The 13,903-nt window shown below is 33.3% G+C and overlaps 1 protein-coding gene across 3 annotated transcripts in view; it reads left to right on the top strand.

The window, feature by feature from the left end:
- Nucleotides 1-13,903, top strand: part of BRAF (B-Raf proto-oncogene, serine/threonine kinase) — a gene marked incomplete at both ends in the record, with an annotated part of 139,544 nt that overhangs the window by 89,384 nt on the left and 36,257 nt on the right. The window contains 6 exons of one of the 3 annotated variants that reach the window (XM_084229990.1): nt 3,160-3,196; nt 4,534-4,653; nt 6,739-6,875; nt 7,719-7,836; nt 10,348-10,432; nt 11,239-11,415. In XM_084229990.1, coding sequence (XP_084086116.1) covers nt 3,160-3,196; nt 4,534-4,653; nt 6,739-6,875; nt 7,719-7,836; nt 10,348-10,432; nt 11,239-11,415 — 674 coding nt within the window. The remainder of the gene's footprint in view (nt 1-3,159; nt 3,197-4,533; nt 4,654-6,738; nt 6,876-7,718; nt 7,837-10,347; nt 10,433-11,238; nt 11,416-13,903) is intronic. The other 2 variants (XM_084229991.1, XM_084229992.1) reach the window with 2 other exon arrangements.

Below are 13,903 nucleotides of genomic sequence, written 5' to 3'. Positions count from 1 at the left end.
GTGTGTTGGAGGAAGAGGTTCTCATTGTACAAGCATTCTCCTCATGAGTCCTTTTAGTTGCAAGGTTAGGTAGAAAAGTAAAAATTGTCTTAACAGGAAAATATTCAGTAATTAAAAGATCACTTTCATATTAGACCCCACTCAAACATTCCTTCCTATTTAATACCAGTCACACCAGTTACAGCAATATCCAACATTTCAGTGAAAATGTAATGCAGATTGATTGCAAATCTGGCAAAAATAGAAAAGATTTTAAGGATTTTATGAAGACAGTGAAAGGTGACTTTGGAGAACTAGTTATATAAAGCTATTGAGAAATAGGATACACCAGAATTAAATCATCCAGTTAACAATAGAAGAGAAAATCCATAAAGATGAGAATTTAATAGACTATGCATTAAAAAAAAAAAGATTTAGAGGTTCTTGAGGGAGTTAGTGAAGTGCTCTAAAATTTTTATAAAAATGTTTATTCTTGTAATGTAAAAGGCAAATTCAGGAATTTCATTTTGTGTGGTGGTATATGACTAATAAGACTTGACTCTTTCTGTGTTTATTCTAAGATGTAGCAGATTATTGAAATTATAACTCATTTTGTTAAATGTAAAAAATTACAAATTTAAATTCTCAAAATAAATTCCCAAATCAAACTTTAACCAACTTTTTACTATGAAACTTTTCATTGTTGAGTTCATTTGAAGTGACTTTTTCCTAATACCAGTTTTCCTCAACCAATAAAAGTCCTCCTCTAGCTAGCCAGACCTGAATACAAAGGAAGAAAAGAAGTAGAAGTTAGTATAGTAAGAAATCAAACCATATTTTTAAATTAGGTCTTGTGTGTTCAAAATTGTAACCTTCATCTTTACTTTCAAAACTAATGTTCTTTTAGACTGTTTCCTTTATCTCTGTTGTTCTCCTGTTCTCTCAGGCTTGAACATTTGCAATGTCATCTTTATCACCTTTCCTTATCATCCTCCTCTGTAACTAAATAGTCCTAAGGTATCACCTTTTCCTTTTGATGTGCATCTCATATATGTTCTTAGCACCATGTGAGGCCCATATATCTTCATTTGAACTACTTGCTACATTAATCTCCTACGTGGATTTCCTGCCATTGATTCCTCGTTATCCATTCCCATTCTCTGTGCTGCCATGAGAATAATTTTTTTTTCTATTCTTTTGTCATCATCTGTTCCCTGTTCCAAAACTTTGAGTGACTGAATTCTAAAATAAAATACAAACCCAATAGCAGTTTCAGTCAGTTTCAATCATTTATTTAATTCTGTTCCAAACATTAGCATTTGCTATTCCAGTAAACAAGATTTTAATATCAATTCTGAGATACGCACTATATCAGGCAGTTGGGAATTATGGATAAATTAATATGTGATCTTTACCCTCAAGGAGGTCAAGTCTAAGGAATGAATCACAAAATATATGTAGTAATAATTTATAGAAGGGGATGATAAGACTCTACCTGGTTGAGTCTAGAAATATTTAACAGGGAATGGATAATATTTAAGCTAGATGTGAAAGGACAGCAAGTAGCTGTTTATGAAATACACTAGGTGAGGGTTTAAGGAAAGAAAGATAATTGTAAAGGAAATACTGTTTGCAGAGATACGGAAGTATCTTTACATGGGGTGTAATTCATAGTTGACATTGTGGGAATTCACAGGGAGAGTAGGCAACGGTAGGAGACAAAACTAGGTAGGAGGAGTCCACGCCAAAGGCTGTATGTGTTACACTTAGGTCTCTATAGTAGTTCATAGTAAGGAGTCTAAAAAACTTTGAGAGGAAGAGAAAATGATTTGTTTTTGCAAAAACCTTTCGAGTTAGTGAGAGATTTGGTACATAACATTGTTGGGAATAATATTTGAAAACTATTGATAGTTATAAATGCTTACTCTATGCCAGGTTTTATACTGTTTCACATAAATTTTCATTCCATCCTCGTAAACACTGGTGGGTTAAGTACTATTATTATCCATATGTTACTATTATGAAAATTAGATTTAGAGAGGTTAAGAAACTTGCCCAAGATCATATAGTTGATAAATGCTTGAAAATGAGGTAAAACCTGGCCATTCTTTCTTAGCTTCTTGATCACTGCTCTATGTAGTAGTGAAGGAGAGAAGTAAAAGTGATGAGAGGTAAGAGTATCATGCCTAGGCTTCTGGCTTGGGTGGTAGACAGTATTCATTCCATTCATTGTGTATTTGTTGACTTATTCTATGGAAAATGTTGACAGTTTTATATAGTACATTGAACATGATAGATGTACATTTGTAAAGAATTTATGTCTTAGCCTATAAACAATGCAGCCTATTTCCGAGTATTTACTATTTGGGGCCATTTGATCCCTCATATTTTTATACTGGGTAAACAACCTTAAGTACAGCCTGCCAGGGTCTAAATTGTATTAAATTGTCAATAGACTCTTCCCCTTCCTCCAGCAGTTTTGTCTGTTGTACAAGCTATGTATTTTAATAATAAAGACAAATTTTAAGCCTTTTTTGAACCATTTTGATGTTTCCCCTCCTAGTGTGTGTTTATACATCCACATTTTTATTATCGTCAGTGTATATTTAATTTTATTCTTTTTACGTATTATAAATATGTTCCATAATTCAAACTTCTTAATTGTTTTAGTAGCTGCATATTTATTGACACCATCATTACCTTAACCAATATGTCGATATGCCTACAACAGGGAAATAATTATTTCTAATATTTTAGTATGATAGATAATGCTGCATTGAACATCTTTGTGCATATTACTTTTTCTTATGAATTATCTCCTTAGAAATTGTTAAAGTGGATTTACAGGATCAAAGGGTATGAACATTTTATTGCTCTTACTATGTGCCAGTAGAATTTTTTTTTTTTAAGAATTGAGGCAACCATTGGTTTTGAATGGCCTGAAATAGATTTCAGCATTGATCAGGGATAATAATCCCTTCAATACAGGATTAGGCTGGTGAGTGCATCAAAATCTTGATTTTATCATGTTCATTAGCTAACTCCATATTCTTTCTAATTTGTGATGTAATTGTAAGGTATTATTTTGAATTAACCTTTCTGTAATGTTAGTGGAAAATTCAATGTAATTATTTCTTTATCATATGCTCTAAATAAATATACATTACTATTTATTTGTAGGACTTGATTAGAGATCAAGGGTTTCGTAGTGATGGAGGTAAGTAGTGATTTCAATTAAAATTAGAAAACAACTCAGGGGAAAATGCAATTGCTTTGCTGCTTGTCTCCTTTATATTTGCTTTTTCATGAAACACAGACACAGAGAAAAATGTGTAGAGAAAACCCAAAATTTATTACATGAGTAGAGAAGAAGAGAGGAAATAAAAGGGAGTCTTAAATGTACTGTCTGCAATATTAAAATGTTGCTATCAGTGTGGGGGCCTTAATTATTTTACCCACTTTATTTCTAACCACCTCCAGGACTGGAGCTGCTAAATTTCCTTTGGGATTCTCCTCTAATACTTAAAAGATTGAGCTTAGATTCACTTAAATCTTTACTTTCCTAAATTATTCTTGAGGAAAATCCTTTTGATTGCCTGCCACAACTTTCAGTATGTCAGCATTTTCAACCACTTTCCTCCAGCCTTCTAGAAAAATTTGAAATGTACATTTTATAGACTACACCCCAAGAGAAAGACAGACCCAGTTGCCCTCATCCTATGTGACTTTAAATAAGTAAATGAGACATTGAATTGAAATTTCTTTCAGAATTTTCATTTGTTACTTTAACCCAGTGAAAATTAAGGGCATAAGAAAACATTACTTAAGAGAATACTTTTAAAATAAGAATTGACCCCCATATGTTTTCCAAGAGATGATACTTGAAACTATCTTGAAGTTTTCTTCCAGGTGGTCCTCTGTGCTTACCTGTTCAGCTATCTCTTATCTAGTAAGGAAGCCCTGCAATACCTTCTTCTCTTGGTTAGAGTTGGTCTCTTCATTGTGACCTATATCTTCAAAATATTTAAGCCCAGACTCAAAGACATTTTATATCGAGTAAACACTGTATAAACTATTTTTGTCATGTTTCTATATATCTGAGAAACTACCAATGACAGCCCTGAATTACGTGCTCTGGACATAGTATTTATATAACACATAGCATTTTAAAGGGTTTTTTTTTTGTTTGTTTGTTTGTTATTCCATGAGCCCACCAATTAATGTTGCTGCAAGTTTGACTTTCATATGTCTTAATAGCTGTGGCTTTTGATAATTTTGCCCAATACATCCAGCATTTAAATGTTGCCATCATGTTAGCATCCCAGAGTTATCATAGTTATAAAAACCGCCTGCTTAGTGCCAAAAATCAAGTGGCATTTCTTGTCCTTTTTAAAATTATTGGGATTTTATGAAAATAGCAGAATTTTTTAAATATCCAGAATTATTTTGTGAAGCAGGCTTCTACTCATCTTACTTATTCCCCATGACTTCTTTCATTTCTTCTGTGTGTCTGTCTTCCTGTGTTTGCCTGCCCCTCTCTTTCTCTTCTAACAGCCCCTTTGAACCAGCTGATGCGCTGTCTTCGGAAATACCAATCCCGGACTCCCAGCCCCCTCCTCCATTCTGTCCCCAGTGAAATAGTGTTTGATTTTGAGCCTGGCCCAGTGTTCAGAGGTAGTTGGGCTCTTCTTTCTCGTTTTTACCCAAAGCAAACTAAATATAAACTACAGATACTGTTTGTGCCTCACCCTCACAGCGTGTGTTTGTAAGTGTGAGAGTTTCAGTACTAAATTTCTGCTTGGCCTGGCTGGAATGCTCTGAATGTGCTTCTCACACATACTCACCACCACAAGCTTTCTGTATGCTGTCTGTCATAAATTTTTATAAGCAAGAAAAATCTGGGCTAAGATTTCCATCTTGTGTTTTGATAATTTCTTAAACTCAATGGGTAGCAATAAATAATGTAGGGGTGGGGGTGGTCCTTCCACCTGAATACCTTTTATGTTAATCCATTTAAGTGATCACTATTAGTATTATCAGTTTTTGTGGAATAAAAAAGGAATTGGAAATCCCTATTACGACATTTTACTAGACTTTTGGCCTTTTTCTATAGTATCAGTGTTTTTGTTAAAAATAGGATATGTATATTTACATAAAAAGTAGGTCTTTTTTAAAAGATTTGTAATATATTTGGTGTTTTAGCATACTTCAAGAAATTTGAGGATTTGTACTTCCAGTTATGCCCTAATATGAGGTAAAAGTTAGCAGCGTAATTTCACATTCTCATTTCATCTTGCCATGTTTAAACTAGTGCTTAAACTGATTTTTAAAAATTTAAGTCAAATGTCTTGCTATAAATATTTTTGTAGTTTTTATTGCCCTTACTAGTTACTGTTATTTATTCTAAATGTAGTGGTATTTGAGGTTTTTGCTGTCTTAGGTTAACTTACCAGAAAATACATAGAATGGACTAGAAGTCATACAGTAGTAAATAGTATACTTTGAAGTAAATAGTACACTGCAGTGCTGAATAGATTAGAACTGCAAAGTCTGGGCAAGCAGTTCAGTCTTTATGATGTTGGGAATTATCAGTGGAAGGTAGAAAATGAATTGTGTTCTATTTAATAAACACTCCAGATACCATTTTTTTAAAGAAAGCTTCATATGACAATATGGAAATTCCACTAGTAACATATATGACATAGTAATAATAAAATTCCTACAGATTTGACATCAAAATGTTGTCATTGGTATCTATTCTATGAAAGATAGTGACTTCTCTTCCCCTAAGAATAGTAATCTTTTTTTTTTTTTTTTTTAATAATCTTCTTCCACTCTTTTCATTCTTTCTGTGCAAATACTGCTTGACATCTCAGTCCTACTCTGGGCCCACTAAGGAGTTATTGCCCTGACCCTGCAGGACAAGGTCCTAATATACATGAATTCAGGATTTTGGCCACTGAGTATTTGAAAAGTTCCCCATCAATAAGTTATGTAGCCCTGCCAGGTGAGTCCTCTTGGAGAGTGGACCCCTTGGCTCACACATGGCTACTTGAGTATTTCTATCTGTGGTAACTTTAGAGGTCATGGCACTACTTTCCTCTCATTTATAAAGGCAGAGATTTTTCAGAACATCTTAATTGGCTTTGTTTAAATTAACATTGTTGTGCAGGTAACAGATTATCTTTGTTAGTAGCATAAACTTTTGGGAACCAGTAAAACTGATCAATACCTGTTACTTTTAAATACTGTGGCATATATTGATAGAACAAGATTTTTAATAATTTTAGTGGCTAATATGAAAAGGCCAGATATTTTCAGCATAAAGGCCATCGTTAGGCTATGTTTCCATTTAGGGTTTTCCATCTTTCTTTATATTGATTGAGATAACATAAAGTAACCCAGTTTATCAGACTTAAATTGATTTTGCTTTCTTATTAATCAAAGAAACAGATACTTGGAAGTATTTTTAAATACTTATTTTAGAGAGATTGTTGTTTTTTTCTAGACTATAAAAGTAAAATATGTTTCTGTAATCAGATATTTTAATGGTCACTAAACTAGCAGAAAACTTAAAGAAATTACAGTATTTATCACCAAAGGAGCCTCTTTTGGGCCTGTCCTTTTCAGAATGTCTATACTTGAACAGGCATTGCATTTTTTTAAGTAAGTCTAATTCTTTCCCCACCCTCTGCCCCCAACTAATTAACATACTTGATCCCACTTTAATGGATGCATTTTTTTCTTTCACTAACTTAGGATCAACCACAGGTTTGTCTGCCACCCCCCCTGCCTCACTACCTGGCTCACTCACTAATGTGAAAGCGTTACAGAAATCTCCAGGACCTCAGCGGGAAAGAAAATCATCTTCATCCTCAGAAGATAGGAATCGAATGGTGAGAGGAAATGATTTCTTTTTTTCCTATAAGTCATTTTCATTATAGAAGTCTCAGCCAAATGTAATGTAACCTTTTAGACATAATGATAAATACACACATGTGATACACAATTCACAAAGTCAAATTAAAGAATAATTTTTTGCTTAAATCATATAGTCCCACAAGATTGATTTTTGCTTTTCACTCTAATACAGTTGACTAAAGGCAAAATATTTTGTTGATTATAAAATAAGGGAAAATAGTAAGCAAGTATTTTAGGAAGCATGATTAGACATGTTTTAAAGGCTGGTCTGCCAATTGACTTTCCTTCCCTTTTAGGAAAGCTAACTTTCTGAGGTAATAATTTTAATAATGGTGTTTATTGGATAGGTTTGTCGGATGGGTGGATCTTTCACATTACCAAAGCAATTATGTAGTATTATTTATTTATTTTGAGAGACTGGGCTAGATAAGACATATGAAGAAATTTAGCACTGGCTGGGATTTTGACTTTCAAGTCAAAATTAATCACACATGTTCAGCACTCACCTGGCCCTGATCGTCCTCCAAATGATAAAAGACCTTTTTTTAACTGACTTTAGTAATATACATTTCTATTCATAGTAAATAAATTTTAATAAACTGTTTCGATCCTAATACTGACTTAGGTCTGAAGTTTAAGTTCTGTATTGTAAGACTATTTCCTTTAGTTGTCCAGAATGTTGATTTGTTGTTTTAACAGGTCTTATTATCTCCCTAACTTAACATCCCTTTTAGGCATAGAGGGTACCTTTAGTGTGCAGCATAAGGCTTTCCCCCATTTATTTGCTTTATCTTGACTTTTGCCCTATTTTTATCAAGAAAACTCTTGGTAGACGTGACTCCAGTGATGACTGGGAGATTCCTGATGGGCAGATCACAGTGGGACAAAGAATTGGATCTGGGTCATTTGGAACAGTCTACAAGGGAAAGTGGCATGGTATGTATGTACTACAGTCACCTTGTGACAACACAACTTACAATAGCAGTATCTCTTTCATAGTCTCTGTAAAATAAAGTCAAAAAGTTCATTGTTTATATCATTAAACTATTTTTATCAAATGCAAGAATTCTACAAAGATTTCTAATAAAAATTATGGAAAATAAAACCTGGATTTTCAGGAGCCTCCCTGATGATGCAGGAATTAAAGACACAGTGCTATCAAGCTATCACAGCCATTGCAGCATGAGTTCAATCGCTGGCCAGGGAGCTAACCCACATGGTGCAGAAAATCTCTCCTGTCTCACCCACTGTTCCCCTCAGCAGTGTATTTCAGTCAATTCACCTGTTCTGCTCCTCACTCTGTCTCTGGTGAATCCACTCACCTCCTCACCTCTGGCCTACACCCCAGTTTTTGTATGTATAAATAAATCAATCTTTTAAAAAATGAATAAATAAAAATTTAAAACTGGATTTTCAGGGCCTCCCCTGGTGGCGCAACAGTTGAGCTCTGGGCTGCGAGGCTGCCCGCGGTCTGCAGCGATGGTTTGTTCCCCGGCCGCCGGCGAGGGTCCCACAAAAAAAAAATAAATAAAAAATAAACTAGATTTTCAGCAACCGGGATTCCTATTACATTACAGTAATGATTTTTAAAGATCATCTTCCAGTTGATCTGATTCCCAAAATGGTTTCCTTCCTTTTAGAAGTCATTCTGCCTATAGTTTAATTTGTATCATAAACCACAAATAAACATGTTAGAAGTGATCCTACCAAAGGCAGACATGATTAGTAATCAAATAAGAAAGGTTCAGTTTCACAAGTGATCAAAGAATTACAAATTCAGAATATAGAAATCATTGTTTTTCTCAAATGAAAAAAGTCTTTAAAATTGATATTTCAAGTTGTGATTGTAGTGCCTTGGTGGGAAAGTGATCCGCTACAAATGTTCTGGAGGGAAGTTTACAGTATGCATGTTGAGCAAACAGTTCAGTTTGTAGAACTTTATAATGGTAAAGTAATTGCAGAGGAACAAACAGATGTGTGTTGCAAGTGAATTTAATATTAATGATAAATGGAAATAGACATTAAGTGCCAATTAATGGGGGATTTATTGATATGGAAGGTACCTATGGAATGTTAAATTTTACAAAGCAGTGTGTATAATATCCCATAACATGGTGCTATATAGAAATACATTTACCGTGATTTTGAAAACAGTCATTAGTATTTTAGCATGTATCTTTTTTAGCTTATCTTTTTACATGTATTCATAAATTTTCAGCCTTACTAGTTGCATAGTCACATTGCATACATATAAAAGACTCATAGATTATACATCAGTGTATTAACAAGGGTCTTTTCTGAGTGACATGGTAATGAAAAATTTTAATTATTTTTCTTTATACATTGAAAATGTTTATTACTATGACCTATGACTTTAATAATCAAGAAAAATCAGTTAAGTTCACTTAAAAACGATCCAAGTATAATATACATTTGAAAAGATATACATACATGTACAAATTGTTGACCTCTCAAAATGGACATATCTGTGTTCAATAAACAAAACATCACTGGCACTTTAGGTTTCCTTACGCTTCCGTTACCTTCAGTAACCACTATCTTCACTTTACCATATAGTCTCTTTTGTGTTTGACTCTCCTTTTAGTCAATTATGTTTAAAAGATTCATCTATATTGTTAAGTATAGTTGATCATCATTCATTCTCTTTGTAGTAGTCCACTGTGTGACTGAAACATAATTTTGTTTCCTTTCTATTGTTATGTGAACATTTGAATAGTTTCCAGTTTGACAGTTATAAATGCTACTGTTATGAATATTCTTAGTACTATCTTTTGATGGACATATCTATCCATTTTAGGGGGTTATATACCTAAGAAAAAAATTGTGGGGCCAATTTCGTATATGTTGTATGTTTGGTTTTAGTACCTACTGTTGTCAGCAGTATTACAGATGGTAATGCCAGTTTACATAACTACTGGCAGTGTATAAGTTCTACCTGTTTCATGTTAACTTTTTTTTATTATAATTACAATTTAAGACATTTTCTTAAGCAGAAGCAATACAAGTTATCCGTAGAGTTTTTTTTTTTTTAATGTTAACTACTTTGATAAAAATTTTTCAGTTTTCTATTAAAGCCAGTCTTCTTTGAACCGGTCATCTGTATTTTTAGCATTTAATTCGCAAATGTAATGTAATATTATTAAGTAACCAGGAAAATACTGTGGGTATTTAATAGGTTAAACTAGATTTGGAGGATAAAAATAAGGTTGACTCTTTTTGCAATTGGTATTTTGAAATATTAGTGTAGGAATATCATTATTAGTTTATTTTTTATCCTTAGAAAATTAATACAGTTTAGGAAGTTAAGATATAATTTATTTGCTGTTTAATAATGATAGAAATTTAGACTGAAAATACCCAGGAATTTTTAATACTTTTAAGTTTAAAAAAATAGAAGTGACATTTGTAATGACAATTACCTTTTAGGTGATGTGGCAGTAAAAATGTTGAATGTGACAGCACCCACACCTCAGCAGTTACAGGCCTTCAAAAATGAAGTGGGAGTACTCAGGTGAGCTTGTGTGAATTATTCTTTTACAGAGAGAGAAAGTGTTTTCCAGTAATAGCCATTTGTAGTTTTATAGAGTTATTCAAAATGTGTAAAATAAACTTGTCTTTAGCTATAGTCTTTTAAGTGGTGTGTATATTATATCATAGTATAGCTGATAAAAGAACTAACCCTGGAATTTTTCTCTGATCATGAGAAATAATACTTCCAGTATGGAAACACAATACTCTCAATATTCTAACCTTATCACATTTAGTGATTGTGCCAAGCCCTGGAACTTGAAGAACATTAAAACTAAAGTCAGTCCAGGCAAGGGCAGCCCAAATGGGGTTAGGGTTTTAGGATTTTAACTTGGGGCAAGGTAGTTAATAGAACTGAGGATATTTGTTCTGTAGAAAGCTCTTAAATTCAAGAGAGTACAAACCCTACTCTGTTTTATTCCAGGACAGGGAAAACAGAGGTGGGAATTGTAGGATATTATTTGTTCTCAACCCAAAAATACCTTTCTAATACTAGAACAACACTAAAAAAAAAAAATGAGGGAAATAACTACAGTTTCAGTGATGAGCTTCCCATAATTGAAGGCATTTAAGCTTCTAGTTACCTGTCAGGTCTGTTTAAAAAGATATTTCTGAAAAGACTGAGATGTTAGGCTAGATATTTCTTAAAGCCTTTTAAATTTATCCTTTTTTTTTAATATCTTTTTATAATAACATCTGACTGATAGACTGCTTTGGCCCTCTTTTTAAAGATTCACTAACAAGGTTTACTGACATTTACTCTTTGTCATGTCACGTTTCTTTTTACAGGAAAACTCGACATGTGAATATCCTACTCTTCATGGGCTACTCAACAAAGCCACAACTGGCTATTGTCACCCAGTGGTGTGAGGGCTCCAGCTTGTATCATCATCTCCACATCATTGAGACCAAATTTGAGATGATCAAACTTATAGATATTGCAAGGCAGACTGCACAGGGCATGGAGTAAGTTCCATTCTGTTAAACCTCCTGTAAATTACTTTTGAAAACCACTGAAAGTGTTTTAAAGATTTTAGCTAATGTCCTTTTGGATTGCCTTTGAAATTACTGTCCAGCAATAGATGGACATTTTGCACTAATGGTTAGCAATATTATACTATGAAATAAAAGTCTCTCTAGTACAGTATTCAAAACATACAGCAAGTATTTGATACTAAATATGACTACAAAGTTATATTTAGCATGTACGAACTAAGTAGTGAAGGTTCAGAAAACAAAAGTCAAACAACTAAAAAGTCATGAACAGTTACTGAAGTACATAAAATGACTATTAGTTATCCACAGTTAATTTATTCACTTAGCAGTCCTATATTTTCTATTGCAAAATGACTAGTTAATAAAGAGTGAAAATATGCATTCTGATCCTTTTGAGGATTTCAAGTTGAATTGCTCATATCCATTGAATTTTGCTATGTAATTTAAAGATAAGTCACTTTATAAACTTATCATAGGCCAAAAAAGAAAACTGATTTACAAGGATAAAATCTTAAATGTAAATGAATAGATAAAAAGTAAAATTAAATATCAGAAGCACTTAGATGAAAAACTTAAATATGTTTGAAAACTCTGTGGGTAGTTTTAAAATATGTGTGTGTCTTAATTTAACATTTTTTTGTAGTATACAAATCACTTCCACATATATAGGTTACTAGTCATTTAATTTTTATAATGTTAACAAGTAGGTATTTTTATTTTCTTTTTACAGATAAGGAAACCATGGCTTTAAAGTAAACACACATATTAATAATTGGCATTAGAGGTGTTTAACTTAAATGCAACCCACTAAACTTTATGGCTGCTTTTACATTATAAAACTAGAATAAAAGGATTATATGTACTAGCATTTACAACTCTGACTCAAGATCACTTACAGCAAGTACATATAGAACCAGGACTCAAACCCAGATCTGGCCCTTAAATGTTCCCATGGTCCTACCTTCTCTGTCTTAAAATAGTCAGTAGCTCTTTCATTAGATTATTTGTAGAACTGTGTCCAGCCAAAATGCATAATACAACAAATTATTATCTTACTCAGTAGACTTGAAAACAGTTTCACTAGACTCGAAACAATCTCAAAAAGAGAAAAGAAAAACACCGAAAATCAGCTTTCCATATAAGTTAAAATCAGAATCTTTTCCAATTTGAAAGGTTATATTAAAATATTTTTAAGACTAGCAGGGCAAAAAAAGTAAATGTTAAGAGAGTAACAGACCCGATTCTGCACCCACCCCACCAGTCCCTTTGCTGTTTCTTCAGCAGGCCAAGTATGCTCCCTCCTCAGGGCCTTTGTATTTGTTATTTTCTCTTTGGATTACTCACCCCACAATTATCCATAGAGCTGCTCACTTGTTCAGATGTCACCTTTCAAATGGAACCTTCTCTGATCATTTTATAAAAGTAGTATATACCTACCCCACCCTGCCACTCTCAATATCCCATCCTTGTTTTTGTTTATTTGTAGCACCCAGTTCCATATGACATACTTGTTTCTTGTCTGTCACCCTGCTAGAATAAAAGCTATGTGAGTACAAGGGCTTTGTTTTCTTCTTTCTCTTATCCCTAATGCCTAAATAGGGCCTGGCCTGTGATAGGTACTCAGGACATATTTGTTAAATGAAGGGGAAAAAAAAAGGAAAGAATGATCACACACAACTGCATATTATTCATAGGTTCACATTCTAGAAGAGTGACATGAAATCCTTCTCATGTCAAAGCTGAGAAATATCAAGGAAAGAAAAAATAGACACAGATATGGTAAGAGAACAGAAAGGAAAGGAAAGGACTTTAGCTCTAAGCAGAGACAACAAACAGCGTATTAAGACTTGTTTACAGAAAGCAGTACCAGCTTTGCTAGAGACAAGAAGTAGCAGTAAAGAACACTGCAGTTGGAATGACTTTATAGCCTGAGGGTGAAGAGGCAGTCATTTTCCCATAGTTTTACAGGTTAGGAGCTATCAGCGCAAACTTTTTTGGTCTATTATCTACTCCAAAATAGTAACTCACTACATTATTACTGTCTATAAACATAGACCATCCCATCGGGTTTATGCTAGATTTTATTTTTATAGCACGAGAAGTTTAAAGCCTTCTAAAAGAGCATATTTTTTATTACCAGCTTAAAATTAACCAAAGATAACCAGACAATAACAACTGGTTAAATATATCAGTATATGTTTCATTTCTGAAGGCTTTGACACACTGAAAATCCTCTTATTAAAATGGCTTTGTGGGCTTCAGGTTAAGGTAACAGATTTTTGCTCTTCCTTGACACTCCGTTAAAACTGTAATAATGGAATTTGTTTTTAGGATAGACATGTAAGGGTGAAAATAAGAAAGGAATCAGTAGCAACAACATTTTAAAATCTGGAAAGCAGATGGCGAAGTGATAGTGGACTTAATAGTAGGTCCCAAAGCTAAATCATTTGTTAGCAAT

This window comes from Talpa europaea (genome assembly GCF_964194135.1).
Source record: "Talpa europaea genome assembly, chromosome: 3".
In the NCBI taxonomy this organism is placed as follows: Eukaryota; Metazoa; Chordata; class Mammalia; order Eulipotyphla; family Talpidae; genus Talpa; species Talpa europaea.
The sequence above is the reverse complement of the archived record's forward strand: the minus strand, read 5'-3'. Positions and strand labels throughout refer to the sequence as shown.